Raw genomic sequence first — 26,732 nt, 5'->3', positions numbered from 1 at the left:
CACAGTAAAAACAGGAGTCTCAACGGTGTTCCGGACCCAAACACTCCAAACAAAGAGGATGGGGATCCGCCCTCGCGAAGCGACGATGACACAAAGGAAAGTCTAATTTAAAAGACAGACTAGAAGACGAACGCTAGCGAGAGCCAGAGGGGAAAACGGGGAATAAAGTCTTCCGAAGATGCAAGTGCGCCCGGCCCCGATCGAGCGGAGAAAAGGACTGAGGGGCGATGCGCGGGGTGGAGCCAAGGTGGACGGGGTTACGGCCACGTGCCGGGCCCCGCGCAGCAAAGAGGAAGGACAAATTTGTGGAAAAATGTGGATGCTTTTTACAAAGTGCTCCGGTCCCGTCCCACAGGACGGAGAGATGTCCCACAAGTATGGAGGAAAGGGGACGGGACGTAGGAGTATATAACTTTGCCTTGTGTATATAAAATAAATGTCTATTCTACTATAACTACAAGTGTGTGAGAGTTTCTTTGGGCCTATGTTTTGACCCAGTTGATTGCACTTACCTACAGCTCACATCCTCCTCATAAAATAGGCTTGTCCGCTCTGCAATTCTACCAAACCTTTTGGGTACTACAGACCTATACTAAGGATTGGGGCCTGTGAGCCAAGGGATAGTTTTACAGAGTCTTACCTGTTGGTAGACTTTAGGAGAACTCCCCTAACAGGAAGGCAGGCATTGCTGCGCAAATAACTCTGCTCCTAACCCCAATGAGAAAAGGAACTGGGTAGGGTTCAAGAAATATGTTATCAGTATGGTTGCATATTGGGTGAAGCCATACTGGATTTGAAGCATAGATTGGGTGGAAGAGAAGCATCATAGAGAGCCAGGCAGACATCAAAACATTCAGGGCAGCGGTTGCTTTCTATGCCATAGAATGTCCTTTTGATCGTGTCCCCTAATAGGGCTGGACAACTGACATGTACACAAAGCGGGTGTTAAGGAACCAACATTTTGTGAAATACTGATGCATGACCAAGGTCCCAACATTTGTGATCGCCCCTTGCCTTCCGAGCAGAGGAACTTGTGTGCTGGTTGAGAACTAGTATTCATGGAAAGAAGCAAGCAATGGCTTAACTTAGGTTTTTTTACCCTGCATTTCCACCGGGATATTCTACCACCAGAGACGACATCTCTAACATCCTAGCCAAAAGGGCACTGTAGGAGGTAACGACCCAGAGTTCACAATTGAGGGGAGGTGGGAGCTACTGTTGGCTCCCCAGGCCAATGGATGCCGAACATAGACACCCATGTCAAATCAACTGTGTGCATTAGGAACAATCACTAAATAACACATCAGGACACATCTATGACATCTAAAGCATAAAGAGGCCATATTAAATGGACAAAATGACATGTTTGCATCTTATGTGGAAGTTAGATTCATAGAGCACTATGCACTAGTTCATCGCTCCCCAATGACAGCTCCTGGTCACCGTTTAGTGCTAGATATCCAGGAACTGCATTTTGCTCCAGCGTGTCCAATCTTAATTTCGAGCCTTGTGACCTACCCAGGATTTTAAGAGGGCAAGAAATGTTTTTCTTTTGGAGAGGGAACAGTCACTTCTGCTGGGTAAAAGGGTACTTTTGCAGGGCAAACACCAAGTTTACCAAAATTGCAGTCCAGGGTAGGGATTGCCACAAAAGACTGCATTTCAGATGTTTACATGCACAGTTCTGCAGAAATAGTGCAAGTATAAAGTGCACCAAAAGAAGTCTGAAAACTACAGAAAAAGAAAACTTAAATATTGCACTGCCTTTAAGTGCATAATAACATCCTAAACAAGGATAACTCTTCAGTTTCCTGAAATCCTAGGGATTTACAAAACAACCAAGTATTCTTATTTGTACTGCTAGTTTTGCACTGAAAATGATCGCATGGGGTAAAAATGTGAAGTTATAAGCTACTAGTCAGTCAGCCATAAAACGTCACTCGCCACCTCAATGCCAAGAACACTGCATTTGTTTTTCGCCTTGAATAAATCACTAGCCAACGGCTAGTGCACATTTTGTGCTTTGATTATAGGATCTTAAACTTTTCAGAAAGCACTAAAAGAAGAAATACTGAAAACAAATTACCATATCCATTATGACCAGATGCATTTTTTGTAATCAAATTATAAGTTATGGAATAGAAATCCTCTTACGAATGCTCTGGAACAATGGACGCTCGCTCCAGGGTGCACTCCAATCTTTTCCATTTGCATCGCCAGAATCCTGACTCCAAGTTGATGTTTCAGTCTTCTTTCCTGCTGCAGATGATGGCATGGACAACCATTTCTCTTCACCTCCACCGAGCTGTGATATTTTGATCGGCTTTTCATTCCAGCCACCCCCATTAACGGTAGGGATTCCACTCAAATCTGTGGAAACTAGAAAAGAACAGCTCCATTTAAAAACAATGATCAGAATGGAAAGCTGATTGTCACAATAATGCCTTCCGGGACTTGCTTTTCACAGAAAATTATTCTTATAAACCTTGTAGGACAAGAGCAGCTGGCATTGATGTGCAGTGAATTCTAAGGACAGTCATTTTGTACCAACTAATCAGTCGGTAGAACTTGCGCAGAATGGAACAAACTAAACGCTCCCAGTTTTTGCAGGCAGGGAACCAAGACAAACAGACCAGTTCAATACACACATGGCAAGGTGCTGTAACCCTATCCCTGAACTAGGGTGTCATGAGGTAAGTGAAATGGTTATTTAATAGTTTTTTTATAACGTGCCTAATACCATACCAGAGTTCGGTTTCTAAGCGCGGATCCAGGATTTGAACCTCTGTTGCTCTGCATGGTCTTGCTTCCAAGACCAGCACGTTGGCCCTGTGCTTTCCTCCGTTCACTCCATCAACGTACAACCCAGCAATTCTGCACTCTTAACCATTTAGTCTGAATAAGCAGTGAATATTTATAGAAAAATACTGAAACTAGATATCTTTCTTTTCAAAGCAAGTAATTCATCACAAATGATCCAAACTGCTGGGATCTATTTGGGCCCTGCCCTGCTTCTAGCCTGGTTAGGGTGACACTAACATCTGCCATGAGCTACTTTTGACTCCCCAGATCTATTGATGCCATACAAAGATATCTCTGGGACTCCACTTTTTGGGAATGTGTAGAAAGTATTATTAGGACACATCTAGACGACATGTAAAGCATAAGAAGTCATAAATGTACACAAATAACCAGGTTACTCACCGTAGTGCCCACCTTACTCCTAGTCCATAGTCCTCTTTCCTCCATACTTCTGGGACATTCCTCTGTCCTGTGGGACGGGACCGGAGCACTTTGTAAAAAGCTTACACATTTTTCAAAAATGTGACCTTCCTATCTTTTTACGTGGGGCCCAGCGCATCGCCCATCAGTCCTTTTCTATCGCCAGGTCAGAGACCTTTAAGCAATAACAGAGGAACCTTATTAGAGGGGACAGCGGGCGGGCGTATGGAGGAAAGGGGACTATGGACTAGGAGTAAGGTGGTCACTATGGTGAGTAACCTGGTTATACTCCTACATCCTGACCCCTTTCCTCCATACTTATGGGAGATTCCCAAGCACTCCTGACATGAACTATGGATGGATGGAAACCAACAGCAGCTGCCTTGCCCCGTACCAGATGTGCAAGAATCCCTTTAGGAGGCTGTAGGCCCTGAACAGTGTAAGACTCCGAAATACAGGCAGCAAACCATCTGGAACGAGTCGCTTTAGAGGCCTGCTTGCCTTGCGGGTTGCCAAAGGTAACCAAAAGTTGAGAAGAACTTCCAAGTTCAGAATTTCTGTCCAAATAGAACTTAAGAGCTCTTGCAACATCCAGCCAATGCAAAACCCTTTCAGCTTCCGAAGCCGGGTTTGGAAAGAAGACAGGCAGCGATATTGACTGATTCAAATGGAAATCAGTAACCACCTTTGGTAGGAAAGAAGGATTTGTCCTAAGGACAACCTTGCGGAAGCCTAAGAAGAGATGCTCCACCGACAAAGCTTGGAGCTCACTCACTCGCCTTGCCGAGGTAACGGCGACCAAGAAAGCCACCTTCCATGAAAGTTGCTTAAGATCTACTATAGCCATTGGTTCAAAAGGCTTATGGCACAAGGCTTTAAGGACCACGTTCAGCCTCCAACGTCGGGTGCAGTTTACGAACAGGAGGGTAAGGTTGCATAAGACCGGCAAAGTGCCACTTAGTCACTGGATTTGATAGTGAGAACGAGCACTGGTCCATGGGTAGGTAGGCGGCCACAGCCGAAAGATAAGTCCTGCATGACAGGACATGAATGCCCGACTCTGCAAGATGAGAAACGAAAGATAGTACAGTGTCAATCGTAGCTACCCTGGGGTCCAGCTGTTTAGCTGAGCACCTGTGACAAAACCGAAGCCACTTGCTCTTATACTGCGACCTCGAAGGCTTCCTGGCTGCCTGAATTATTCGCATATTGTCAGCAGACAGGTTGAGATGTTCTACAGATCTGAACTGAGGCACCATGCTGCCTGTCATGGGTATCAGGCATGTAGTTGGGCAAGCTGGGTGGAGGCTTGGCAGGCCTGGTGGAGGCTTGGCAGGCCTGGCATAGGTACAAAAAAAAAAAAAAAAAACATAGCAGATGCCTTCTTTTAATTCCTTCCTGGTGTTTGTAGTAACTTCCTGGTTACCACTTCCTGTTGCCAAACAGGAAGTGCATGAAAGTCCATGAGCCCTCTAGTGTTCGGGTGTGGCTGGCTATATAAGCCACACCCTAGATTCTTCCAGTGCAACGTGTTGCTTTCTGTAAACTGCTTGAGAAACACACTCACCGTGATCCTGCTTACCTGCTCCGGATCATCCTGCTTCTGCTTACCTGCTCCGGATCATCCTGCTTCTGCTTACCTGCTCCGGATAAACCCAGGTCTGAGTGTGCATCTTATATTTGACAGGTGTTCCTCCGGGTGAAACAGGGGAAGTGAGAACTCTGGGTCAAAGGAGGCTCATCCATCGCTCCTGCAGAGACACAGGTGAGTGTGACACCGCCAAGTTGAACAATTGTGGGGAGGGGTACCACAGTTGCTGATCTCTCTTGTGAAGCAGGTCGGGAACTAGTGGAAGCCTGATCGGTGCACACACCGACAGATGTTGAAGCTCTGAGAACCAGAATCTGGCCGGCCACCACAGAGCTATGATCAGAAGAGAGCAGTTCACCGTGCTCTTCAGCTTGCAAATCGTCCGATGAATCAGAGGCAGAGGTGGGAAAGCATAGGCCCTTATGCTGTGCCATGGAATCGAGAGCATCTCTCAGAAGAAGCTCCCAGCCAGTTTCTGGAGGCATACAGAGGAAGTTTGTTTGCCGATGTTGCAAAGAGCTCCACTTCGAGTTTGTTTATTTAATATAGCGCAAGACCAAAACCCTCAGGTAGCTGGGCGTGATCATTACAAGAAAACTTAAGAAACTTAGTTACAGAGCATTGCAAGGATACTACTGAGGCTAGGTTACAGGAGAAGGTGGTTACATACAATGGGTAATAAACAGTTGAAACAGAGGTAACATAAATGCGACCATGAATTGGCAGTGACCAAATGAAATTCCAAAGATACAAGGAAGGATACCGGAATATATATTTGGCAGTGGCAAAACAAAGTAATCATGAAAGGGCATTAGGAGTGGGCAAGGCGATGGTCATAGGGGAAGAGAATCAGTCAGGTTAAGTGTCATTAGTTCGTAGCCAGGTGAGGACTTTCCGTCTGAATCTGGAGTAGGGTTGGTCAGTTCTGAGATCTAGGGGGAGTCCATTCCAAGATTGGGCAGCTATGACCGGAAAGCTAGAGCCACCAGCTGTGATCCTTTTATATCTGGAAACTATTAGAGTGTAGGCATTGGCCACTCGTGGGTCAGTCAGAGGTCCTTTTGTTAACTCTTTCTACCAGGTAGAGAGGTGCTATGTTATTAAGACATTTGGAGGTGAGAGGGTTTTAAGGGCAATCCCGTCTAATTTAAGCCGGTGGACATTTCTTCTGAATGCAGAGATATGATCTCTGTTCGGGATATTTAAAGCTTTTGGAGCCTTTGCAATTTATCAAGAATTTATTTGTTGGATCCCGCATATAGAGCATTGCAGTAATCCAGTCTGGATAAATAAGTGCGTTGGCTAGTGTGATGTAGCTGGTCTCAGATAGGAATGGTCTGCAAGCTCGGATCAATTTGCACGTATATGCTGTAGAGGATGATAGAACGTTAATTTGCTTCTTAAAAGGTAAGTGCAGAGTCAAGATAGACACTAAGGGTTTTGACTGCAGGCATCACTTTGATGACATTATCATCGATGTTCAATGAGGCATAGCTGGGGTCGAGTTTTTTTAATAGCCGTCTGAGCCTAGGATCAGTAGCTCCGTTTTGTCATCATTCAGGCAGAGGTCATGGGATGCCAGCCATGTCTGAATGAGGAGATATATCCTGTTTACTAAGGTTAAGTCTTCCAAGAAGTTGCCCGAAGGGGGATGAGTATCTGAGTGTCATCTGCGTAGTTAGTGTAGGTGACACCCAGTCTGTCCAACAAGGGCTTAGTAAAAATGTTGTACATGGTGGGAGATACGCATGATCCTTGGGGAATGCCACAGGAGACTTGTATAGGGTCAGCGGCTGCTAGAGGGGAGAAGACTCATTGTCCGGTTCACAAGGAAGGATTGCACCCAGGTTATGGCATCACTTGAAAAATGGGCAGCTGAACTAAGATGGTTACATAAAACTGCATGATCTTCCAAGTCGAAAGCCGCCGATCGGTCAAGGAGGAGCAGCATAGCTGATTTACCATGGTCCTTCAACTCGTCAATTTGGGTCTTGAGGTCAATCAAGGCTGTTTCAGTGCCATGAGGGGGGCGGAAGCCGGATTGATGTGAGCCTAGGTAGTCCTGAATTTGTAGATAGGCTACTCTGTCGATAATTTTCTGTAAGAATGGGACTGTGGTGATAGGTCTATAGTTGGTTGGTATGCAGGGGTCCAAGGTTTTTTTTGAGCAACGGAAGCACCCAAGATTGTTTGACACAAGGTTCGACTTAAAGAATGCGTTGATGAGCTTCGAGATAAAGGGTGCTAAATCTCTGGCTGCATCCTTTATAATTTGAGCTGGACAGTTGTCTCCTTTGCAATTAGAGGGTTTCAATGAAAGTATCATTTTTTCTGTCTCTCCTATAGATTTTTTTTTTAAGCTGAATGGATGGGGGGGTTATGTGGGTTTAGAGGTGACTGCCGCTGAGGTGAAGGCTCAGCCGGTGGGAGCAGGGAAGCTTTCTTATTGGCAATTTTGATTTGGAGGGAGCTAATTTTACCCGAAAGGGCATTTTGTATATTAGTGCACCAAGGCTCATCTTTAGGAGTATTGTCAACCTGAGGTATAGGTGATTCCATATCGCAAAGGATGGAGAATAATTCCTTAGTGTCTGATTTAGCCTTGCATATTCTATCATTGAAGGTGTTTTTTAGTGCTAATGATTTCCTTTTTGTACAGTTTAGAATGATTGGTTAACTTAATTTTCTTCTCCTTGGTAGGCAAATGGCGCCAAATTGATTGCAACTTTCTTTTTGGAGTCCTTAATTCTTTCAATTGTGGTGTGAACCAATTATTCAGATGAGATATCCGTCTACCTTTACAGGTTTTGATTGGGGCGATGGTGTCAACTGCCTTTGTCATGGTACTATTGACGACTTCCACAAGTAGGGTGGGGTCTGTATTGTTAACTAGGTTGTCAAGAGTAGGGCGAAGGTGTGGTAGGAGATTTTCTGCAGTAATGTCTTTTTTACTCCTAGTAAAAAGTGGCGGTGCCATAGGTATCGGTTTAGGGCGGATAAGGTCAAGTGAGGCAGAGAAAGAAATTAAGTGGTGGTTGGTCCATGATTGAGGTATTATATTGGTAATACTAATGTTGCAGTTCAGGTCAGCAATCCAATCTAGGGTCCTTTCTTTGGCATGTGTAGAGGTAGAGACTTTTTGTGTCAGCCCATAATCGTTCAGAAGCCGAGATTAAAATCTCCCAACAGCAGAATTTGCGCATGGTCCTTAGTATTATTATTCAGGATGCTAATTAAATCATCCTCAAAGGAACCCAACGGTCCAGGTGGTCTATAGATCACAGATGGTGAGGGTGCGGTTACATCAGAGGTGAAGTTTAGCTGTGAAAGTTTCACAGGACTGGAGCGTAGTCAGTCCGATAGGTTGGATTTATGGATAATAGCTAGACCGCCACCTCTGGTGTTTGGTCTGTCAGCTCTTAGTAGTTGGTAACCATCTGGTACAGCTATCATGATGGTGGGGCCTGCGGTCTCGTGGAGCCAAGTCTCAGTTATGACAAGCAGGTCTAAATTCTCATTAGTTGGGGTGTCTGAGATATCAGCGGCATAAGCCACCATAGATCTAGCATTAATGAGTACCCAGATAGTGATAGGGTGCTAGTTAGTTTAGTAGAAGGAAGTTGTTTTCTTTTAGTTATGGTATCTTTTTGGGAACATGTCTGGGCAGTAGCCGGGAGGACGGTAGACAAAAGATTATGGTAAAGCTGCTGTGTCGATTTATTGGCTAATCCAGTAGGTTGGGCAGTCTTACGAGAGAAGCCTCTAATGGTATGGTTTGATGAAGGTTCATGGAGTGCCCCAACAGAGTAATATCTGTAAGAGGACCTCAGTCTTCAATTCCCACTCGTAGCTGACTATTGTTTGTCAGCTGAGGGTGTCTGCCGTGACGTTCAGCTGGCCCGAGATGTGCGCCGCCACCAGCCAGACACCATGCTGAAACGCCCATTCCCAAATCTCAATGGCCAGATCCACAAGAGGAGGAGACTTGGTTCCCCCCCTGCTTGTTGATGTAAAATATTGATACCACATTGTCCGTGCGGACCCGAACCACTTTGTTGGCAATGAATGGCCTGAACGCCTTGAGCGCCAGAAGCTCCAGATGGTTTATATGAAGGAACTTGTCTTGTGGCAACCAGAGGTCGGAGACCTGAAGAAGATCCAACGTTGCACCCCACCCCAGAAGGGAGGCGTCCGTCGTGATAGTCACCATCGGAGTGGGGTCTTGGAAACCTGCACCCGCTGACAGGTTGCTGAGAGACGACCACCACACCAGGTCCACACTCATGAAAAACCCGGAATCGCTATTATCTTGGAGTCCTGATCCACAGCCTGACGCCAAGAACTCCGAGAGCCATTTGCGTCCGGCTCATTTTGAGCTGAGCAAGGGGAAGAGCCAATACACGCGAGTCCATGAGGCCCAGAAGCCTCTGGAACCACCAGGCCGACATGCTCTCCGACTGCGCAAACATCTGACTCGTGGCCAACAGATCCGCCATTCTGTCCCTGGTCAGGTAAACTCTGCAGTCGATCGTGTTCCAACGAAAACCCAGGAAAATCAGGTCCTGAGAGACCATCATGGAAGATTTCCGCCAGTTCACCGACAGCCCAAGTGAAACAGGAGCTGGAGGAGAGACTGAAGATTGCTCAAGCCTTTCAGAGGACAAGGACTGCACAGCAGCCAGTCGGCCAAATATGGATACACCTGGATACCCTGTAGCCGAAGATAAGCAGCGATAACCGACATCTTCGTAAAGACATGTGGTGCCGAGCTGAGGCCAAATGGGAGCACTCGGAACGGTTAGTGCTCCTCCCCCACAGAAAACCGTATGGCTCTCCGATGCAGATTCCAAATCAGGATATGCATATACGCATCCTGAAGGTACACCACGCTGAGGCAATCGCCCTTCTGTAAAGAGGACTTTATCTGACAGGGCTTGATCATCTTGAATTTCTCTTGGGGTAGAGAGAGATTGAACTGGGAAAGGTCTAGGATGGTGCGCAGGCCAGCCTGGTTGGGTTTGGGCACCATAAACACCCAGGAATAGAAGCCCTCCGCTCGCTCCCCTAGAGGAACGGGTTCCACTGCTCTGAGATCCAGAAGCTTCTGAATCTCAGCTCTGAGGGAGGGCGACGACGACTGCTGGAAGGGAGGATTGAGGGTTAAGCGGAAGCCCACCCGAGTGACTGACAAGACCCACCGGTCCCCGGTGATGGTCTGCCACGCCTCCCAATGAGACGCAATGCGTCCTCCCACCGGGGTCGTGTGCGAGCGCAGAAAACCCTAATTTTGTTGGCTTGTCGGTGGCAGCACCACCTGACCCCGAGAAGGAGGCTGAGGAGCGGGAGAAAACTCTGCTCCATTGCTGCCTTTGGCAGGAATTTCCCGAAGGGGTGTCAACCCTGCAGGATTTCCTGTCTAAAAAAACCCCTGAATCAGAGGCAGGCCAAGGGTTAGACAATGATCTCTGTGTCCTGAAAGGAGGTTTAACCAAGACAGACAAGGACTTTGCAGTCTGAGTGCTGTCCTTGGTTTTGGTCAGCTCCACGTCAGTTGTAGAGTGAAAGATCTCCTTGCCATCGAAAGGCAGGTCCAAAACCTTGTCCTGCACCTCCTTGGAGAACTTAGTGGCGTGCATCCAAGCCTGACGAGAGGTATCCACACCAAGCATAAGGCCCCTGGGCCAAGGTGTCAACATGGTGAGCCGCAGCCTCCAGGAGATCCTGTGCCAAGACCCTGGCGTCCGACAAACCCGCCTTGAAATCTTCCAGCTTTCCAGCGGGAATAAACTCCTCGAACTCCGACAGACCTTTCCACATTTTCATATTCGCCCCCGCTAAAACCAGTTCTGCATTGGCTTGTCGCAGCTCCAGAGCCGAGTTAGAGAAAATCGTCCTCCCAAGGGAGTGAAGAAGCTTGTCCTATTTGGTCAGAACCTGTGTAGTCGTCGTAGAAGAGGACGACGCAGGTCTGGATTGCAAAGTGGCTGCCGCCACTACCATGGAGGAGGGGGGGCCCGGACACGATGCTAAGGGCACCTCTTCTGACGAATGGAGCCTATAACGTGGGTCAGTCTTCTAATTGACAAACAGTCCAGAGTGTGGCTTCTCCCAAACTATGGACCTCGGCCAAGACGTCCTTTTGCAAGAACAAGCCGGTACACTCCAAAGTAGATAAGGTGAACGCCCCTGAAAGCATGCCCTCCTGCGGAGCAGGTGCCTAAGAGCAGGTGCCTAAAGGTACTGGCAGACATGTCCAGAACCCAGTCATGAAAAGCTCAGAGCTGGGCTGGTCTTCGCTGTCCTGCTCGCCTTGTACATCATCCGATAGGTCTGGATCAGGTTCAGTCACATCCGGTACCCAAACAACCTTGTCCACTGGAGACAATGGAGGCAGGGGTTTGAGAGATGGATTAGGCCCTGGCGGTAAGGGCGTTGGAGGAACAGGCACCACAGCCAGGACAGTCGGCGCAGGCAGGCAAATCTTCCTGAACAAGCCCCGAAAGTACTCCTTCATGGGGTCGGAACGCATCAATATTTGAAACCTGCCGAAAAAGACGTCCTCCGCTGACGGTTTAGGTGCGAGAGGAGGAGGCCTCTCATGCACAGTAACTCCAGGAATAAGAGGGTTGCCAATAGGCAGGGCCTCAGCCTGGAGCACTGGTGGAGCGGTCCATTCCCATCGATGTGGAAAAGTGGACCGAGGTGTGCTGCCGGTAGGTGGGGTTAAGGAAGCCTGTGCTCCGAGGTCAGGACGCCAGGAAATTTAAAAGAGGAAATGTCTTTCTGGTGGAAAAGAGGTTTCCTGTCCCTCACGAGGGGCGCCTGTATAGATGGAGGAAAGGGGACAGAACGCAGGAGTACTGGTGGTACACCGATCAACAGATTAACCGAATGACAGGATAAAGGAAAGCCTCCTGTGGCAGATTTGTGCAATCATGTTCACAATAAGGGATCCAAAGGGTATGAAAGCAAGAGGTCAGCAGGGGAGACATGGTTTTTGGACTTTCCCGGAGAGGAGGAATCAATATATGAAGAGATCATCAACTGGCATGATCAAATTTGGTCATGCTTTATGGAACTGTAAAACACTGTTTATAACAGTGAGCGGCCACACCCCACACCTTTTACAGGTAGACTCCCATCCCTTCTGGCTGTTAGTTAAACAGGACTCTTTAAATTTGAAAGATTAGGAATTTCGGATTATAAAAAGATCTGTCATTTGACTTCAAAATACCACCACTGGAAGCAGGAATTGTTAGGCTCACTTGGACCCCACAGGGGCGTCGATCGGACCCGGACAGCTGCGGTCTCCTTCAACGTGATGCGTAGTGCAGAGATGACTGTCTGGACTGGCCCGCCTAGTCTTGTCTGCTGGACCCGAAGAAGTATTTTCCTGCAAGTGGAGACAGGGATTAACCACCTGTGGGTTTTAGTGATGGCCTGCCAACTGTTCTCGCTCTCCCCCACTAATCACCTCCGATATCCCCTTAGTAACCTCACCTTATGTTCGTAAAAGATGAGCTCTCCATCCTGCGTGTCTTGCAGGGGCGCGTAGATACCAGTTACTTCACTGGTTTGAAGGCGTTGGGAGAGTTCCGGTAAGTATTGACTGAAGTCCCTGGCGGGATTGGTAAGTATCAAGTTCAAAGAGTTCAACGTGCCCGATGTTCACTCTTGTCCCCTTCCTTCCTTAAATTGCAACTGAGTTCGTGAGAAGGTGGTCTCGTAGCTGCTGCTGGCGTTCAGGTAAGAGTCTGTGTTACCCAACGCTGTCCGGTAACTATTGCATGCGTTAACGTGTTGTTGTTCTCCCTCTTTACAGATGCGGCATATGAAAATGTGGAGAGTTATGGAATAACGCCGGTGGTAAGTCTATGGTGGTAAGAGGTTGGATTTGTTGATTCCCTTGGCTCACCTTGTTTTTTCTTGTGTCCCTAGGTGCCGGATTACGGCGAAGAAATGAGACCGTGCCAGATCGAAAGATGCTGTGAGAACTGGCGAGTATGGCGCTGTGCTGGAGCTGGCGAAGCGACGCATGCAGGACTGATGTACTTTCCAGGTCCGGAGATGAAATGGTTCTGGAATTAGGTGAGGAATTTGAAATATGATTGTTTTCTAACCTTGTCCTTTTCTTCTTTATTCTAGGAGCTCCGGATTCGAGGCGGGCGTGGCAGAAGACTGGATGCTGGCTGCAGGCACGCGGGCGTGGCAGAAGACTGGATGCTGGCTGCAGGCACAGTGAGCGTCACGCTGCTGGATTCAGAGTAAAACGAAGCATGTGCTGCTCTTCGGGTGTGGTTTAAATAGCCTCCCAAGTAGTTTCAGGTAAGAAGTTCCCTAGAGCCACGCCCGAGTAGAAAATAGTCCCTGTAACAAAATAGTCCCATCCAGGCCTCATGTAGGCTTGGACTCTTTTGCAGCATGGTTTGCATCAGGTAAGTAAAGTCTATGAGCCTGGCGCCTATGGTGCCAGGACTGATTTCTATGATGAGCCTGGCACCTAAGGCGCTAGGACTGAACCCAGACAGCCCCTAGCCGGGGCTTCTGAGGTTTAAACAAATGTCTGGATGCCTGCTCCCGGAGCTGAGGGCCTTGGTCGTGATGCCCAGGGGTAGGCATCATGACAGGAATTACTTAACTCTCAACTTCAAAAACTATGCAGTGAAATACTCCTACTTCAAAATCTTATCTGGGGCCCCTGGCGAAGGGCATGAATTGCCTGCTTTGCACCAGTCTGAGCCACCTGGACTTCAAAAGATCTGTATTTTTGCAGGATTGATTAATTAAGCTCTGCCTATAGTTGTGCCTGATCTTTCAAAGGTGCATATTCATCTTTAAGATATTTTAACCACCATTCCCCCTGCCCTCCCCGCCCCTCCCGAGACCTTTCAATGTGCGTTCTTAATTAGTACAGCAGGCTTAGGACTAGGTCAAACAGTTTGAATTCGTTGGCATTTCAGTAGGAAACCGGGCCAACCTGATTTTGGAAGAAGCAAAGCTTCTTGAAGGTGATGCAGTAAGTCATGCGGTACAGTAAACAATCATGTCGCTCAGGGGCAACGTGCTCGCCTTGCAAGCAAGACGACGCAGAGTCACAGGTTTGAATCCTGGGTCCACGCTTTAAAACCTCTGGGTATTAAGTGTGTTATAAATAACCTATCATATCATGCAATTCAAAAGATCACATCGTATGGAGCATTCTGGATTTCCATTTGAGTTTCTCATCTCAGAGACAGACCGAGAACTTTTCAAGGTTCAGGTACTTCAAAATTCTATATCCGATCAGAGGAGAGAAAAATGCTTAGAAGCTCAAACAGCAAGTTTAAAACACAAATGACTTCATATCCAAGCATGTCTGGGACAAGGTGTATTGGAATGTGAAGCATTCCAATACACCTTGTCCCAGATGTTCTGGCACCTGCATGGACGTCGTCTGCTCCCCACCCACTGGTTCTTTGCTGCTCAAGCAGCAGACAAGATATGTATTCTCTTATTATGTGTATTATATGATTCGAATATTAAACATATTTGGGGGCAAATTAAGCACAAAGTCTTATAGGACCACTTCACCAGACTTTGCAGCATTCTGCTGAATTCTGGTATTTACAGACCGCAGGAATCCCACTTCACAGGAGCATGGGCCTCATCCAGGCTTTGTTTCATTGCCCAGTACAGTGTCAATGATCAGTGGTCAAGTATTTTAATTGTCCCTTTTTATTGGTTTACTTCACACACTACAGGTCCTCCTGCTGGGCAGTGTGTTTGTGCTGTGGCCTCCAGGCTTGGAGCAGCATTGCAGAGCCTGTGGTGTAAGGATGCCAGGGACATTGTAGGTCCCCTCATCACAGTGTGTGTACTGGCCCATGTGTCATATGCCATCTTGTTATCTGAGCCACAAGCGTCTCGTGCAAGTTTCTTTACTGCAGCCACAGTGGTTGGTTACAATGCCTCCTATCTTTCGACCAGACTATCACCCCGAAGAATGAACCAGAGTTACAAACGCACTAGATTGACCAGAAGGCGACATATCACTTACCAAAACACAAAACATGTTTTCCTTCATAATTTTGCCAAAGGATTTCATGCTTCAAGATGTGTCGTACAAATACAGTTAAATCACAACAATATGATGACTTGAAGCTCCATGTCAGACTAATTTGTCCAGAACATTACAAAAAATAAAAATAAGAGCAAAATCTTGCTACGGAAACCTTTTATTCAAGAAGTCAGCATCATTTGAAATGAGCTACAACAAGACTAGTTCATTATGAAATGCTGGTTTTAAATATAACTGCATTCTCGAGGTCTATTATTCAGCAGGGGCTTTAGAACTACTTCAAAGTTCAGGCAACACATTCCAAAAAGTTCATGTTTGCTATACAGGCTATTTAACATGTAGAATTGCTAAATCACTGTACATGCATTATAAAACCCATCCCCTCGAGTTAATTGTACAAGAACATTAAGATTTAAATTGTTGAGCTAACAAAAACTGTAAAATGGTACAAACGTTAAAAAAAAAGACTGAACGTACCTTTGTTTTTCCTTATCCCAACTGGGAAAGCTACGAGATTTGCTAATTGTTCAGTGGCAAGTACAGCTTCTACACCAGATAACTCTGATTCGCCAGTTCCTTTAACACGCTTGCGATGCTGTCTTTTCTCTTTGTTACTGATTTTGGTTTCCCAGGTTCCTATTCATCCCAAAAATAACAGGAACCGTTAATAGAACAAATCATATTGGCGTTCAACCAATAAACACATGCACACAATTAACTGCCACATTGTGTATTGTCAACCCCAGAGCAATCTCAATCTCTTCACACATAAGGATCTTTGATTGAGAAAAATATAAAAAACTATTTCTGGCCCATGTCCAAGGAAGCACAGGGTTTGAAATTGACAGGAGCTGGGAGCTCTTTAGCTCCTGCTGGTTGCTTAGAAGAGCCTGGTTCGCTTGACCCCAACATATACCAGGATCTACTTTTGGCTCCCCAAGCCAACGACGAACGAACACACCTATGTGAATCTAACTATGTGTATTTGTGACAATTTATAAAACATTAGGACACATTTATAAAACACTAAGGCAAAAGGGGTTGCCTTGTGGACGCTTTGAAACAGTATTTACTTCCTGTATATGCGCCCTTCAAGTAAGAAAGCAAATAAATAATTAACATAATTATATGTTTGCAGTTTATGTGGAAGTAAAATTTGCAGAATGCTACGTGCTAGCTCTTCGCCCCCCGTGGTTGCTCCTGGTTACTGACTAATGCAGGATACCAAGAAGCTACTTTTAGCTCCTGCTTATCCAATCACAATTTCAATCTCTGAAGAGTGTCCATCTTCCTCATACCCAGACCAAGGACACTGCTCAACCTTACAAATTGTAACCTTACCCTTTTAGAAATAAATTCTCCCCACTGATTTATCATTCTGGGTAGATTGATGCATATCAATTGATATCTGCAGCTATCGTGATCTCTCTGTAGTTATCTATAGAGCTATCCATTTCTATATAAAGCGCTCAGAGAGTGAGAGAGACATTGTTCAATAGAGATTTCAATAGAGATTTATATGTCCCAAGGATGTAAGCTTACTAAATTATGACAAATGGATGGTTAAACAGATTGCTATATTTTAATTCTTTGCTTCAGGAACTGCATCGTATGTTCTTCACTTGGCATGTTATTTTATGCTTTAATATTGTGAATAATAGTTGAATTAAACATTTCAAAAATGTGAAGTTAAGTATTTGTAAATATGTAAACCAATGCAAAGTGTCAAGAAAAGGAAACCCGAATCACAAGGATTTTATTCAACAATGTTCATCATACCTTCTTCAAATTCCTTTCCATCCAAACTTGATAACTGCCCTTGTTTCGTATCAGACTTTGACTTCTTCTTCTTCTTCGACTGTGAAAAAGACCATAAAAACATCAGAGTTTGAATATCAAACCAACCTTGTGGTTATGAATATAGTAAAAACCAAATGACAAATTGAAATGCATTTTAATACAGATCTACAAATCTAACATGTACAACCTGTATATGTACATTTGGTTAGGCTATTTTCCCTATAACATTAATCATACTAGAAGGATTTCGCAGATTGCAACACATTCTAGATGAACTACCACCAAAACAAGTAACAATTGGTAACACCCCTAGCTCATTGGACATCTTGCATATTCTCATGCCACCACTTCCAAATACAAAGTTCAGCCTTACAGTGATTAAGCTGCATAGCAGTCATATATCTGACTGCCTTGTATGCCACAGCAGACTGCCCTGTATGGTACTGATAACACATCGCAATATCCTCAACTAAATCAGTCCAAGGTTGGAAACAGTGTCCAAAGAACAAAGCATTGACTTGGATGAAGAAATCTGAATAATACAATGAAATGCATAGGTAGAGTAATTTAACGTGTTACTCGACCTATGAGCTCTGGACGGGCACCAGATTGTGAAATGCTGAAGCTCGACAAACACTTACTCCAACAATTTGATTTGAGGTATTTATATAGGGCACTGGGTTGAATTAACAGCATCTAGGTTCAGGTTCTGAAGAAAAACCTTCTGATGACCAGAACCAAAAGACCAAGAGTTGAACACATTACTTAGAGGTAGGTTTTTAAGGCTTTCCTGAAAGCTACTTTGCATGTTAGGCTCTGTAAGAATAAGGTAATGAATAGTAGGCCCGGGGGCCACAGACAGAGAATATTCAATCCTGATGTGTTCACAGAGGAGATTGTTAAAAGAAACTCATCGGCCGAGCAAAAGGGACAAGCCAGATGGTAGTATGAAATTGTGCTCACTAGATAGGCAAGAGCAAGAACATAAACTAACTTAAAGACTAGGCAGAAGATTTTGATGTATATCCTTTGCTTTACAGGTAACCAGTGGCGGGATACCCAGCAGGCTGAAATAGAAGCTATTTTGGGTAGCTTAAATATCCAACTGCTGCATTTTCAGCACTTTTTAGATGAAGCTGCTAGCATCTTGTTCACATAATCCAAGGCCAGGATAGCCAGCTGGTCTATTAGCATGAAATATATTGGGTATTTTAACGTCTTTAATGTAGGTTTTGAGTTAAAGACATGCATGGGAACATGCCTCTCCGTTTCTGGTCTTTGTGGCACACAGTTGCAACCAGTGCAAGCACTCTTCCAGTGTTCCGTGGAAGGGCTGACTCTGAAATGGGGAAGAAAATTCTGCATGTGAGTTGGACTGACCAAAGCAAGGAAATATAAAGTCAGAAAACTTTGGCTTTCTTTATGGAGATTGGCTGCAAACAGAACTGCCCTGTGACTCCATAGGTGGCAATAAAGCAAGCATATTTCTAGTTGCAATTAGACTGGGACAACTATCGAAAACTCCCATTTTACTAACTACTGGCAAAGTGATTTGCAAGCCACATTTTGCACTTTGTGACCAGTGTTCACACAGATACAGACCCTCTGTTGTGCCAAGTCTGCACCAGTGCAAATGAGTCTTGCCCTAAATATAAAAGTTGTATTGGATAACCAGCCAAAGCAAATCGGAGCTCACAGGAGTTTGCCTAGTTGGTTAACTTGCGGATGCAAATTTGGCCTTCAAATGACTCAGGAGAAAACATGAAAAAAACCTGATAATTAAAATGTGTACCAACGTAGGAGCATTATTGTAAGGCACTCCTTTCATTTTAATAATCCAATAGACCCTTAGAATATTATTTAACATGAGATTGGCATTTTGGAATTTATTCAGCATGTAAAAGTGTTACAACTCAAGGATAATCTCAGTAAAATTGATTCTACAGACTCAAAGAGGTCTAGCAAGACTTGAATGGGTTTCTTGCCTCCAAGTCTAGTTTTATCACCATAGGCTTCCATTCAAAATCTTGGCTTCCTTTATTCAACACAACGTGTGAGGGCAGGTGGGCAAGGGCAAGAGCACGAGGCCCTATAAATCTCAATACGGGAGAACTAGATTAACAGATAAGTAAATGTCTCTCCACAAGTGGGTCTTTGTAGATTCACAAACTTTGAAAATAGATAACATTACACGAGCCACTTCATTAATTATAGTGCTTCCATGGGATAAACGTAGTCTAATCAAAAGTTCATTCCATACTGCTTGGCTGACCTGAACTGCTCATGCCAGAAATAATTTTAACAGCAGGTCAAATTAGGGGCACTTTCATGAATGTGAGCGCAAAATTGCGTGTCTGAACCAATGTTCCCTGTAAGGTGCGCGGCTGTGCGGCCACGCACCTTTGATTCTGAAGCTGTGCATATCCTTTTGTTTACTGTGCACATTCATTTTTTTCGTGCCCTCCCTTCATTATCATCATGAGATGCTTCATCCAATCACGCCACAGACCTCTGCTGCACACCATGCTTTCAACAGGATTGGCTGTAGCAGCGCTTGGCTGCACGTGCTTCACGCTGTTACAGCCAATGAAACACTGTTGCTCCCACTCAGACGTCCCAACCTTGTGCGTAAGGCCTGGAACATGGTTGGAGCTCTCCGTGTTGTGGCTGTGTGATCGCTCGTGTGCCAGTCCAGGCCCAGCCTTTTTCCAGCCCCACTGGTGGTGGGCATGGGAAGGCCCTTTACACCCAACAGCGTAAGCGTGACCTGCTCTTAGTACACAGGTATGCATTGCACAGAGCGCCATTATAGCAGCGGTCAAACAAGTATCTGGTCCTGGGGTGGTTGGCTTGGGAGTCTCCTATTGATGGCCTCATTGCGCAATATAATTAGCGCATGCAAAAAGGAGAATGAAGCCCTTAAATTCAGAATTCATAGCAATAAGTGCGCAGGGGAACGTTACCCTGGTTTGATTTTGTGAATTCCATAAGTGTTTCTGCCTTCTCCCCATGTTTGTGTACCTTTTATTCCTCTTGTAAAAAGGTATTTTGCCTCTATGGATAATTCAGTTCAACTCAAGCCCCATGTTCTGGGGTTCGAGGTCTTAAATAAGGTGCCAGCTATCTTGGGCCCATGCTCCTGCATGATAGTGGCCGCCGGCCGGGCTGCCTGCCATTCCAGCTACCAATGCTGTTCTGCCTACATTCACTAATTTTGAATGGTGCGTGGCTGCATGTGTAGACTGTGTGATGCCTACTCTGCGATCAGCGATCCACCCTGGAGGTGCACTCCTTGATTAATTAGTCCGAGTGCTCTTGCCTCAGGGAGTGCACCAGGAGTTTGGGGAGCTGAGAAGTAGGTGAGCGCAGCCGGCGCTGTGTAACATGAAGTGCGGGCTTGTGGATCCACCTGTGAGCTGGAAAGCGGTTTGCCCTATCTATCACAACAGTATACATTGTTGGCTGCTGCATTCAAGAGCCAGAGACCCAAAGAAACCCATGATAGTTTGTGGGTACTTTGAGCAAGACTCTCCAGTAGATCTGTCACGAATCATTAAAAATGCATTCACAGTATATTCCCCTCAGAACATGTCAGTGTCTGGTCGCAAAGTGTTTTTACCTCATTGTCCCACCCAGATACATGTGTCTCCCAGTATGAGTGGCCCAGCACGAATATGTGGGTGTGCCCTGGGCTGGCCCCGATCACGCCATAAATGAGTATGTCTTCACTCTAATTCAGCTTCAGTGCCGTGTGCGTGTGTGTCATCCGCATATCAATGTGTCTATGCCCCGAGCATGCAGTGCCCCTCTGCCCAACAAACATGCATGCATGTGAGCGAGCATCAGCCTGGGGCTCACACTTTAGTAGATGCCAGCACTGGGGAGTGAGCCCCCTCTCTGCCTGCACATGCGGGTCTCGCTGTATATGCCCCTGTGCAGTACATGTCAGTGGTGTAAGTGCCCACAGCCAATCACACAAGCTGGTAGCTCAGTGTGGTTGGGCCTGTCTCGGAGCTGGCGCCTCAGTGATAAAGTATCCTGTATTTACACCACAGCTCACAGAATCAGCAGGTTCCTCTAATGTCTGTCTGTGGGGGAGAGGGGGGAGAGGGCAGAAAGGGGCAGAAAGGGAGCTTTAATGGGTTACACCTTTCTGAAAAACCTCTATGGACTGCTGATAACGGGTCTCTTTGACCACTTTTGTCTGAGTAAAACCATTGTATGATGGCAAACACTTTTCTTGGCCCCATTCCAGACTCAAGTCATTTGCACCGTGGTCTGTGGTGGCATGGAATGCAAATTCTTTCCAGTGTAGCATTCAAGTTATCTATCTAGAGCTGCTGAAGAGCCTTTAACATGTACTGTGCCTCCAAAGAATATGGTCTATTTAGAAATCAAAAATTCTGTGTAGCACTTAATTACAAAAATGTTGGTGGGAAGTGCATTGCATAACCTACCTGATACTTATAAACGGTTACCAGACATTTGGTCGAAAAAAATTGGTCGACCAGACAAATGGTCGAACCAATTTGGTCGAAAACCAAATGGTCGAATTTTTTTATTTTCACCTTTTTTTTGGGGGGGGGGGGGGGGTTCCCACCCCAACCCCTTTTTTTTTCTAAAAACCCATTTTTGTAAAAAACGAAAACCCGAAAAATAAATATATAATTAAAAAAAAATTTGACCATTTGGTTTTCGACCAAATTGCATCGACCAAATGTCATTCGACCAGTTTTAGGTCGACCAAATGTCTGGACACCCTTATAAACGCCATAACTGGTCTGTACTGGAGTGCCATCTGACCATGTTATCCAGAGGCTGTTCCCCTTGGATCGGTTCTGGGGGTACCTGGAGGCGTATTTTTTATTTATTACATTTTTTATACGCCCAGACCCTGAGGTATCACTGCGTAGTTACAGAGAGAAGCAAAACACAATCTTGGTGTTCATCAAAACATTTGAACATAAGATACAGGATTACCTTTCTACATTATTAACAATTATGTACATTTATATACAGTGAAAATACGAAGTTGGTCTGGGATACAGGGTATCTGGGGTCAACTTAGAACTGGTTGAATAACCACCTTTTGAGCGATTTTTTAAATAGTGGGAAGGACTTTTCATTCTTAATGTTGATCGGTAGGGCAGTCCAGTGCTTAGGAGCGAGTACTATGAAACTACTGCCTCCTGCTTTTTCTTTTTTGTATCATGGGATTTCGAGGTTTTCGCTCTTTTCGATCTGAGGAGTCTAGTGTGGGATTTCTTGGTGACTGTTAAGGTATTTGGGGGCTTTTTTGGCGATGCAATGTATTTATGGGCTTTAAAGAGTATTCTGGCTTTAATGGGAAGCCAGTGATTTTGTCTCCTGATATTGGAAATATGATTGGATTTTGTTATGCCAAATGCAGCACGGAGAGCTTTATTCTGCATGAGTTGGAGTTTGGATAGGTTGGTGATGTAAAAAAAATGCAAATAAATAAAATAGGAAGAGGATGTTAAAATAATCAAGCTTTGAGAGTATGAGCACTCTTGCTAGTGTAATGCAATTTTCAGGTGTCAGGAATTTGCGACTAAGATCAATTTGGCTGTGTAAGAGGTAGAGGAGGCTAGGGTAATAACTTGCTTAGACATGGCGAGTGTTGCGTCAAGGTAAACCCCGAGTGTCTTTACTTGTTTAAGTACTGGGATAGTGGTGCCATCAATGATGAACGATGAGTAAGCAGGCTGAAGGGAGGCGATTTTGGAAGATGATCCGAATAAGAGTAGCTCTGTTTTGTCATCATTGAGACATGGGCTGTTGGCCATCCAGTTTTGTATTAGTGAGTAGATGTTATTAATAAGCGAGGAGTCTTGCTTATGGTCACCTGGTAGTGGGATGAGGATCTGAGTGTCATCTGTGAAGTTGTTGTAGATGAAACCCATAGCATCCAGTGCTGAAAACAGCAGCTTAGTGTAGGCGTTGTACAAGGTGGGGGAGAGGCAAGAACCTTGAGGGACGCCTATCAGGACTGGTATGGGATCTGCCGATTCTTTCCCAATGGCAACTCTTGAGGTCCTGTCTGAGGAAGGATTTAATCCAATCTGTGGCATTGTTGGATAGGTTGAAGTTATTTAGGGTAGCGCAGAGTTTGTCATGGTCGACCAGGTCGAAAGCTGCAGAGAGGTCAAGGAGCATTAGCAGGCAGAGTTTGCCCGATTCTCTCGTGGCATCCATTTGGATCTTCAGGTCTAGTAGGGCTGTTTGAGGGCTTTGGTTGGGGCAGAACCCTGACTGTCGAGCCCCTAGTAATTGGTGTTCCAAGTGGTTTTGAATTTGGGAGTATGCAATTTTGTCGTTTTTCATTAGAAATGGGACGGCGGTTATGGGTCGGTAATTGGTGGGAATTGAGGGGTCCAAGGTCGGTTTTTTGAGGAGGGGCGTTACCCAGGCTTTTTTTTAATGCTGGCGAGAACTGTGTTTGAGCTCAAGAATGTGTTAAATTCTGTGATGACTGGTGATCAGGTATGGGCGCACAGTTTGACTAGATGGGAGGGAAATTGGTCTTCTTTGCAGTTGGAAGCTTTGAGATTCATTATGGTGTCTAGTACTTCTTTGTTAGTGACTGGGGTGAATTGAAAAGGGGTGCAGGTGGAGGTAGTGGGTGGGTTGGAGGCTATGTTAGGAGGTGTTATTTTGGCAACAAGGTTTTTTTGCTCTCTATATTCTTTTGTAGTAGTATAATTTTAGAGGCTAATGCACCTTGTATTGTGGTGCACCAGGACTTGCTGGAATTGTAGGGTGCTGTCACTTGGCATGGGTTCTCGTGCTCCAAGGATGGAGAACAGTTCTTTACTGTCAGAGTTGGCATTGGTTATACGCGTGTTAAGGGCGTTGGCTTCATGAGAGATCATGGCGAATTTGTATTTTTTATTGGCCGTTTTGAAAGCCTGTGCTGAATCACTAGTGTTAGTTTTCCTATGTAGGTGCTTGAGTGATCTTTTAGTACGTCTGAGGGAGACTGGCTCTTCGTCAAACCAGAAACAGGAGCATTTGTCAGGCTTGCGAGTTTTGGTAGTGACAGGGGCGAGTGAGTCAATGGTATGGGTGAGACTGTTGATAACAGTCTGCCAAGTAGTCGGAATTATTCGTATTAAGGGCGACGTCGGCTAAGGCCAAGTATAGGATGGGCGAGAGGTTGTCTGCTTTGAGTTTAATATATTTCTATATTCAAAGGTGTCCAGTGTCTTGGGGCTGGTGGGGTCTGTGCTTTTATATTCGAGGGTGAAGGTGATATGGTGGTCTGACCATTCTACGGGGAGGATGGAATCTATGGTGAGTTCAGGGATAGGATCAAGTCCAGTGTTCTACCTTTGGAGTGAGTGGGTTCATTAATCAGCTAGGTGAAGTTCATTTCTGACATGGCTGTGTGAAAAAGGCGGCAGCACCCGGGTCAAGGGGGGGGGGGGGGGTCGCTGTAGCCTAGGTTGATATCCCCTAGGATGATAAATTTAGTCTTGGGCTTAATGAAGGGCGTTAGCAATAGGGGGATGTCTAGGTTGGGGTGGCTGGTTTTATTGGGTGATCTGTATACCACTTAAAAGTTAGTGGTTTTTGGGGGAAAATTTGGCTAAAGAGTTCGTAGTTCAATATTTGTTCCAGTGGGCAGGATCTGAATTGCAATGTGGTTTTGGCTATAAGGGCAATACCGCCTCCTTGGAGGTTGTTTGTCGGTTCTAAGGATACTGTACCCTGGGGGGATGGCAATGGCTAGTAGGGGGCCTGCAGCAGGATGTAGCCAGGTTTCGTTGACTACTAGTATGTCAAGTTGTTGGTCGACGATGAGGTCATGGATTTCTATGGCACGTGCACCGAGCGAGAATTGATGAGTGCACCTCTGATCGAAGGGGTGGGCTCAAGCGGATGTGTGGTTACTAGGTTTGGAAGGTGGGTCATGTTATTGGTTTCTATGAGTGGTTTGTTCTGTTTTTGGAGGAGTCTTTGAATGGTCGATTGGTAAATACGGTTGCTGTTTTGGAGCCGGTGGCTTTGGTTGCGGTGGGTCTGGGTGTTTGACGGTTGGAGCTGGTTCTGGCTCCAAGTCTATTAAGTCTGTTGAGCCCCATGGAAGGTATAGTTTTATAATTGGTCTTGTTGCAAGGGGAGGATAGTGTTGCGTTACAGATGGGAGTAGCGGGAGCATCTGGGTTAACGGCAATGGTGGTGGCGATATTGTTGTGTGCGCTTATAACGGGGAATGGGGGGGTGGGGGGAATGGGAGAAATGGGGTGGGGCAGGGAATTGGGTGGTGGCGCTGGCAGCCTAGTCTTGTGAGGCCATCACTGAACAAAGTGAAGTGTCCTCCGGTGCAAGGCACGGAGTGTGGCATTATGCAAAACAGGAACATTATAGTGGTTAGGAATGTTAGCATAGTTGGACGTGGTTGGTTTGACAATGCTAGTGGTTTAACGGTGCAGCGACAATAGATCAGCTTACTTCACTTAGCTAACATGGATCCTAAATGTTAGCTGACTTGGTTGAACTTGTTTGGAGTGCAGATGGCATCAAATGTCAATGTCAAATTGCGTATTTTAGGCGGGTTCAAGGTACAGTGAGGCAACAGTTAGTCAATTTCCAGGGTTTAGGCAAAATTGAAAGTGTAAGTTGCAGTAACGACCGTTTTCAATATTTGGGCAAGTTTGATGTGTAAAATGGCTACAATAGCAATCAATTTCGAAACTGGTCAGAATCAGATCATGGGTATCAATACTTCTCTATGCAGTTGGGTATGAGGTGAGACTAACTGGGGCAACATGTGTTGAAGACAGTCATGGGCACATTGCAGCATTTCAGACATTCTAAGTACAATGGGCAAAGAGGTCACAAATTAAACTAGGGGCAGCACTGTTTGAAGCAATCAATGCAGCATTTCAAACATTCTAAATACAATGGGCAATGAGGTTGCAAATGAAACTGGGGCAGCAGATAGGTAAATAGAATGAAAGTATTTACGGGGGCTTATTGGGCTACTTGGGCAGTAAGCAGCGTTAGCAATCATAACATGACAGGATAATGGCAGTGGAGGGCAAATTGGAAGCCAAGCAGTATACCGTAGAAAATGCAAGGATAGCAATTCACGGCAGTGGCGCTGTAGGCAGAGAGGCCTGGCTGGAGGCAATGGGCAGCTAGTGTTGACTAGCGTAGGCTATTGGGACAATTGGGAGATTGGAGGTGTGCAGGCACAGCAGTCTGCAGACTCGATGCAGTGTACAGAAATCATAGAAAAGTCCAGTATTAAGGCTATTCCAGTAGGCATTGTTGCGAACAGGTCAATCTCTGGGAAGCCCCATTCTGCGAAGATATTTCACACGATGTCTTAGTACAGACGCCATTCATATTCTATGGGCAGTGGGAAATCTCTTCTGAGCACGTCTGCCAGAAGATTGTGTTGGGACAACAGAAACGTCTTGTGTTTCTGAGAGCCCACATCCAAATGTTTTGGGACAGCTTGGATAGCCCTGAAGAGTGTGTGCCTCCTTGTTTGTTTAGATAACACACGGCTGCAGTGCTGTCTGTCAGAACCAGCACTGTCTTCCCTTGTAGTTGCATTTGAAAGGCTTTCAATGCCTTGAACACCGCTAATAGCCGTAGTAGATTTATATGGTTGGGTGGTTACATGTGAAGACCACACTCCATGCGCTGTCTGCTGAAGCAGGTGAGCCCCCACCCATGAGAGATGCGTTTGTCTTGAGAGTGCCTTACACTGCAGTGGTGGGGGAGGTTTTCCCCTTGAAGAGGATTTCCCTCGACCACCACTGCAGAGAGAACGAGAGCTGGCGAGACAACTACCAGATGTTCCCATTGTCCGCTGGCCTGACACCACTGGCTGTTGAGCCACTCTTTCATGGGACGCATGGGGAACCAAGTATATACATGACTCATCATACCTAGCAAACGCATGGCTTTGCGTACCATCACCTCCCGACTGGCTACATATTGAGGGATCTGAAAAAGCATGTTCTGAACCCGCTCGTTGGAGGGGAAGACGAGGCCGTCCTTGGTCCAGATTAGAGCCCCTGAAAT

The 26,732-nt window shown here is 45.7% G+C and overlaps 1 protein-coding gene across 2 annotated transcripts in view; it reads right to left on the bottom strand.

Annotated features, from left to right (window-relative positions):
* MTDH (metadherin) overlaps window positions 1–26,732 on the bottom strand; it is a 462,606-nt gene that overhangs the window by 308,037 nt on the left and 127,837 nt on the right. For both annotated transcript variants that reach the window (XM_069621403.1, XM_069621404.1), the window contains exons 3-5: window positions 16,650–16,728; window positions 15,348–15,506; window positions 2,155–2,379 (exon numbers count right to left, since the gene is read on the bottom strand). In XM_069621403.1, the coding sequence (XP_069477504.1) occupies window positions 2,155–2,379; window positions 15,348–15,506; window positions 16,650–16,728 (463 nt within the window). The remainder of the gene's footprint in view (window positions 1–2,154; window positions 2,380–15,347; window positions 15,507–16,649; window positions 16,729–26,732) is intronic.

The sequence above is a fragment of the Ambystoma mexicanum genome, chromosome 5q (genome assembly GCF_040938575.1).
Source record: "Ambystoma mexicanum isolate Mex_15411 chromosome 5q, UKY_AmexF1_1, whole genome shotgun sequence".
In the NCBI taxonomy this organism is placed as follows: Eukaryota; Metazoa; Chordata; class Amphibia; order Caudata; family Ambystomatidae; genus Ambystoma; species Ambystoma mexicanum.
Note: the sequence above shows the minus strand (reverse complement) of the source record. Positions and strands in the feature narration are given on the sequence as shown.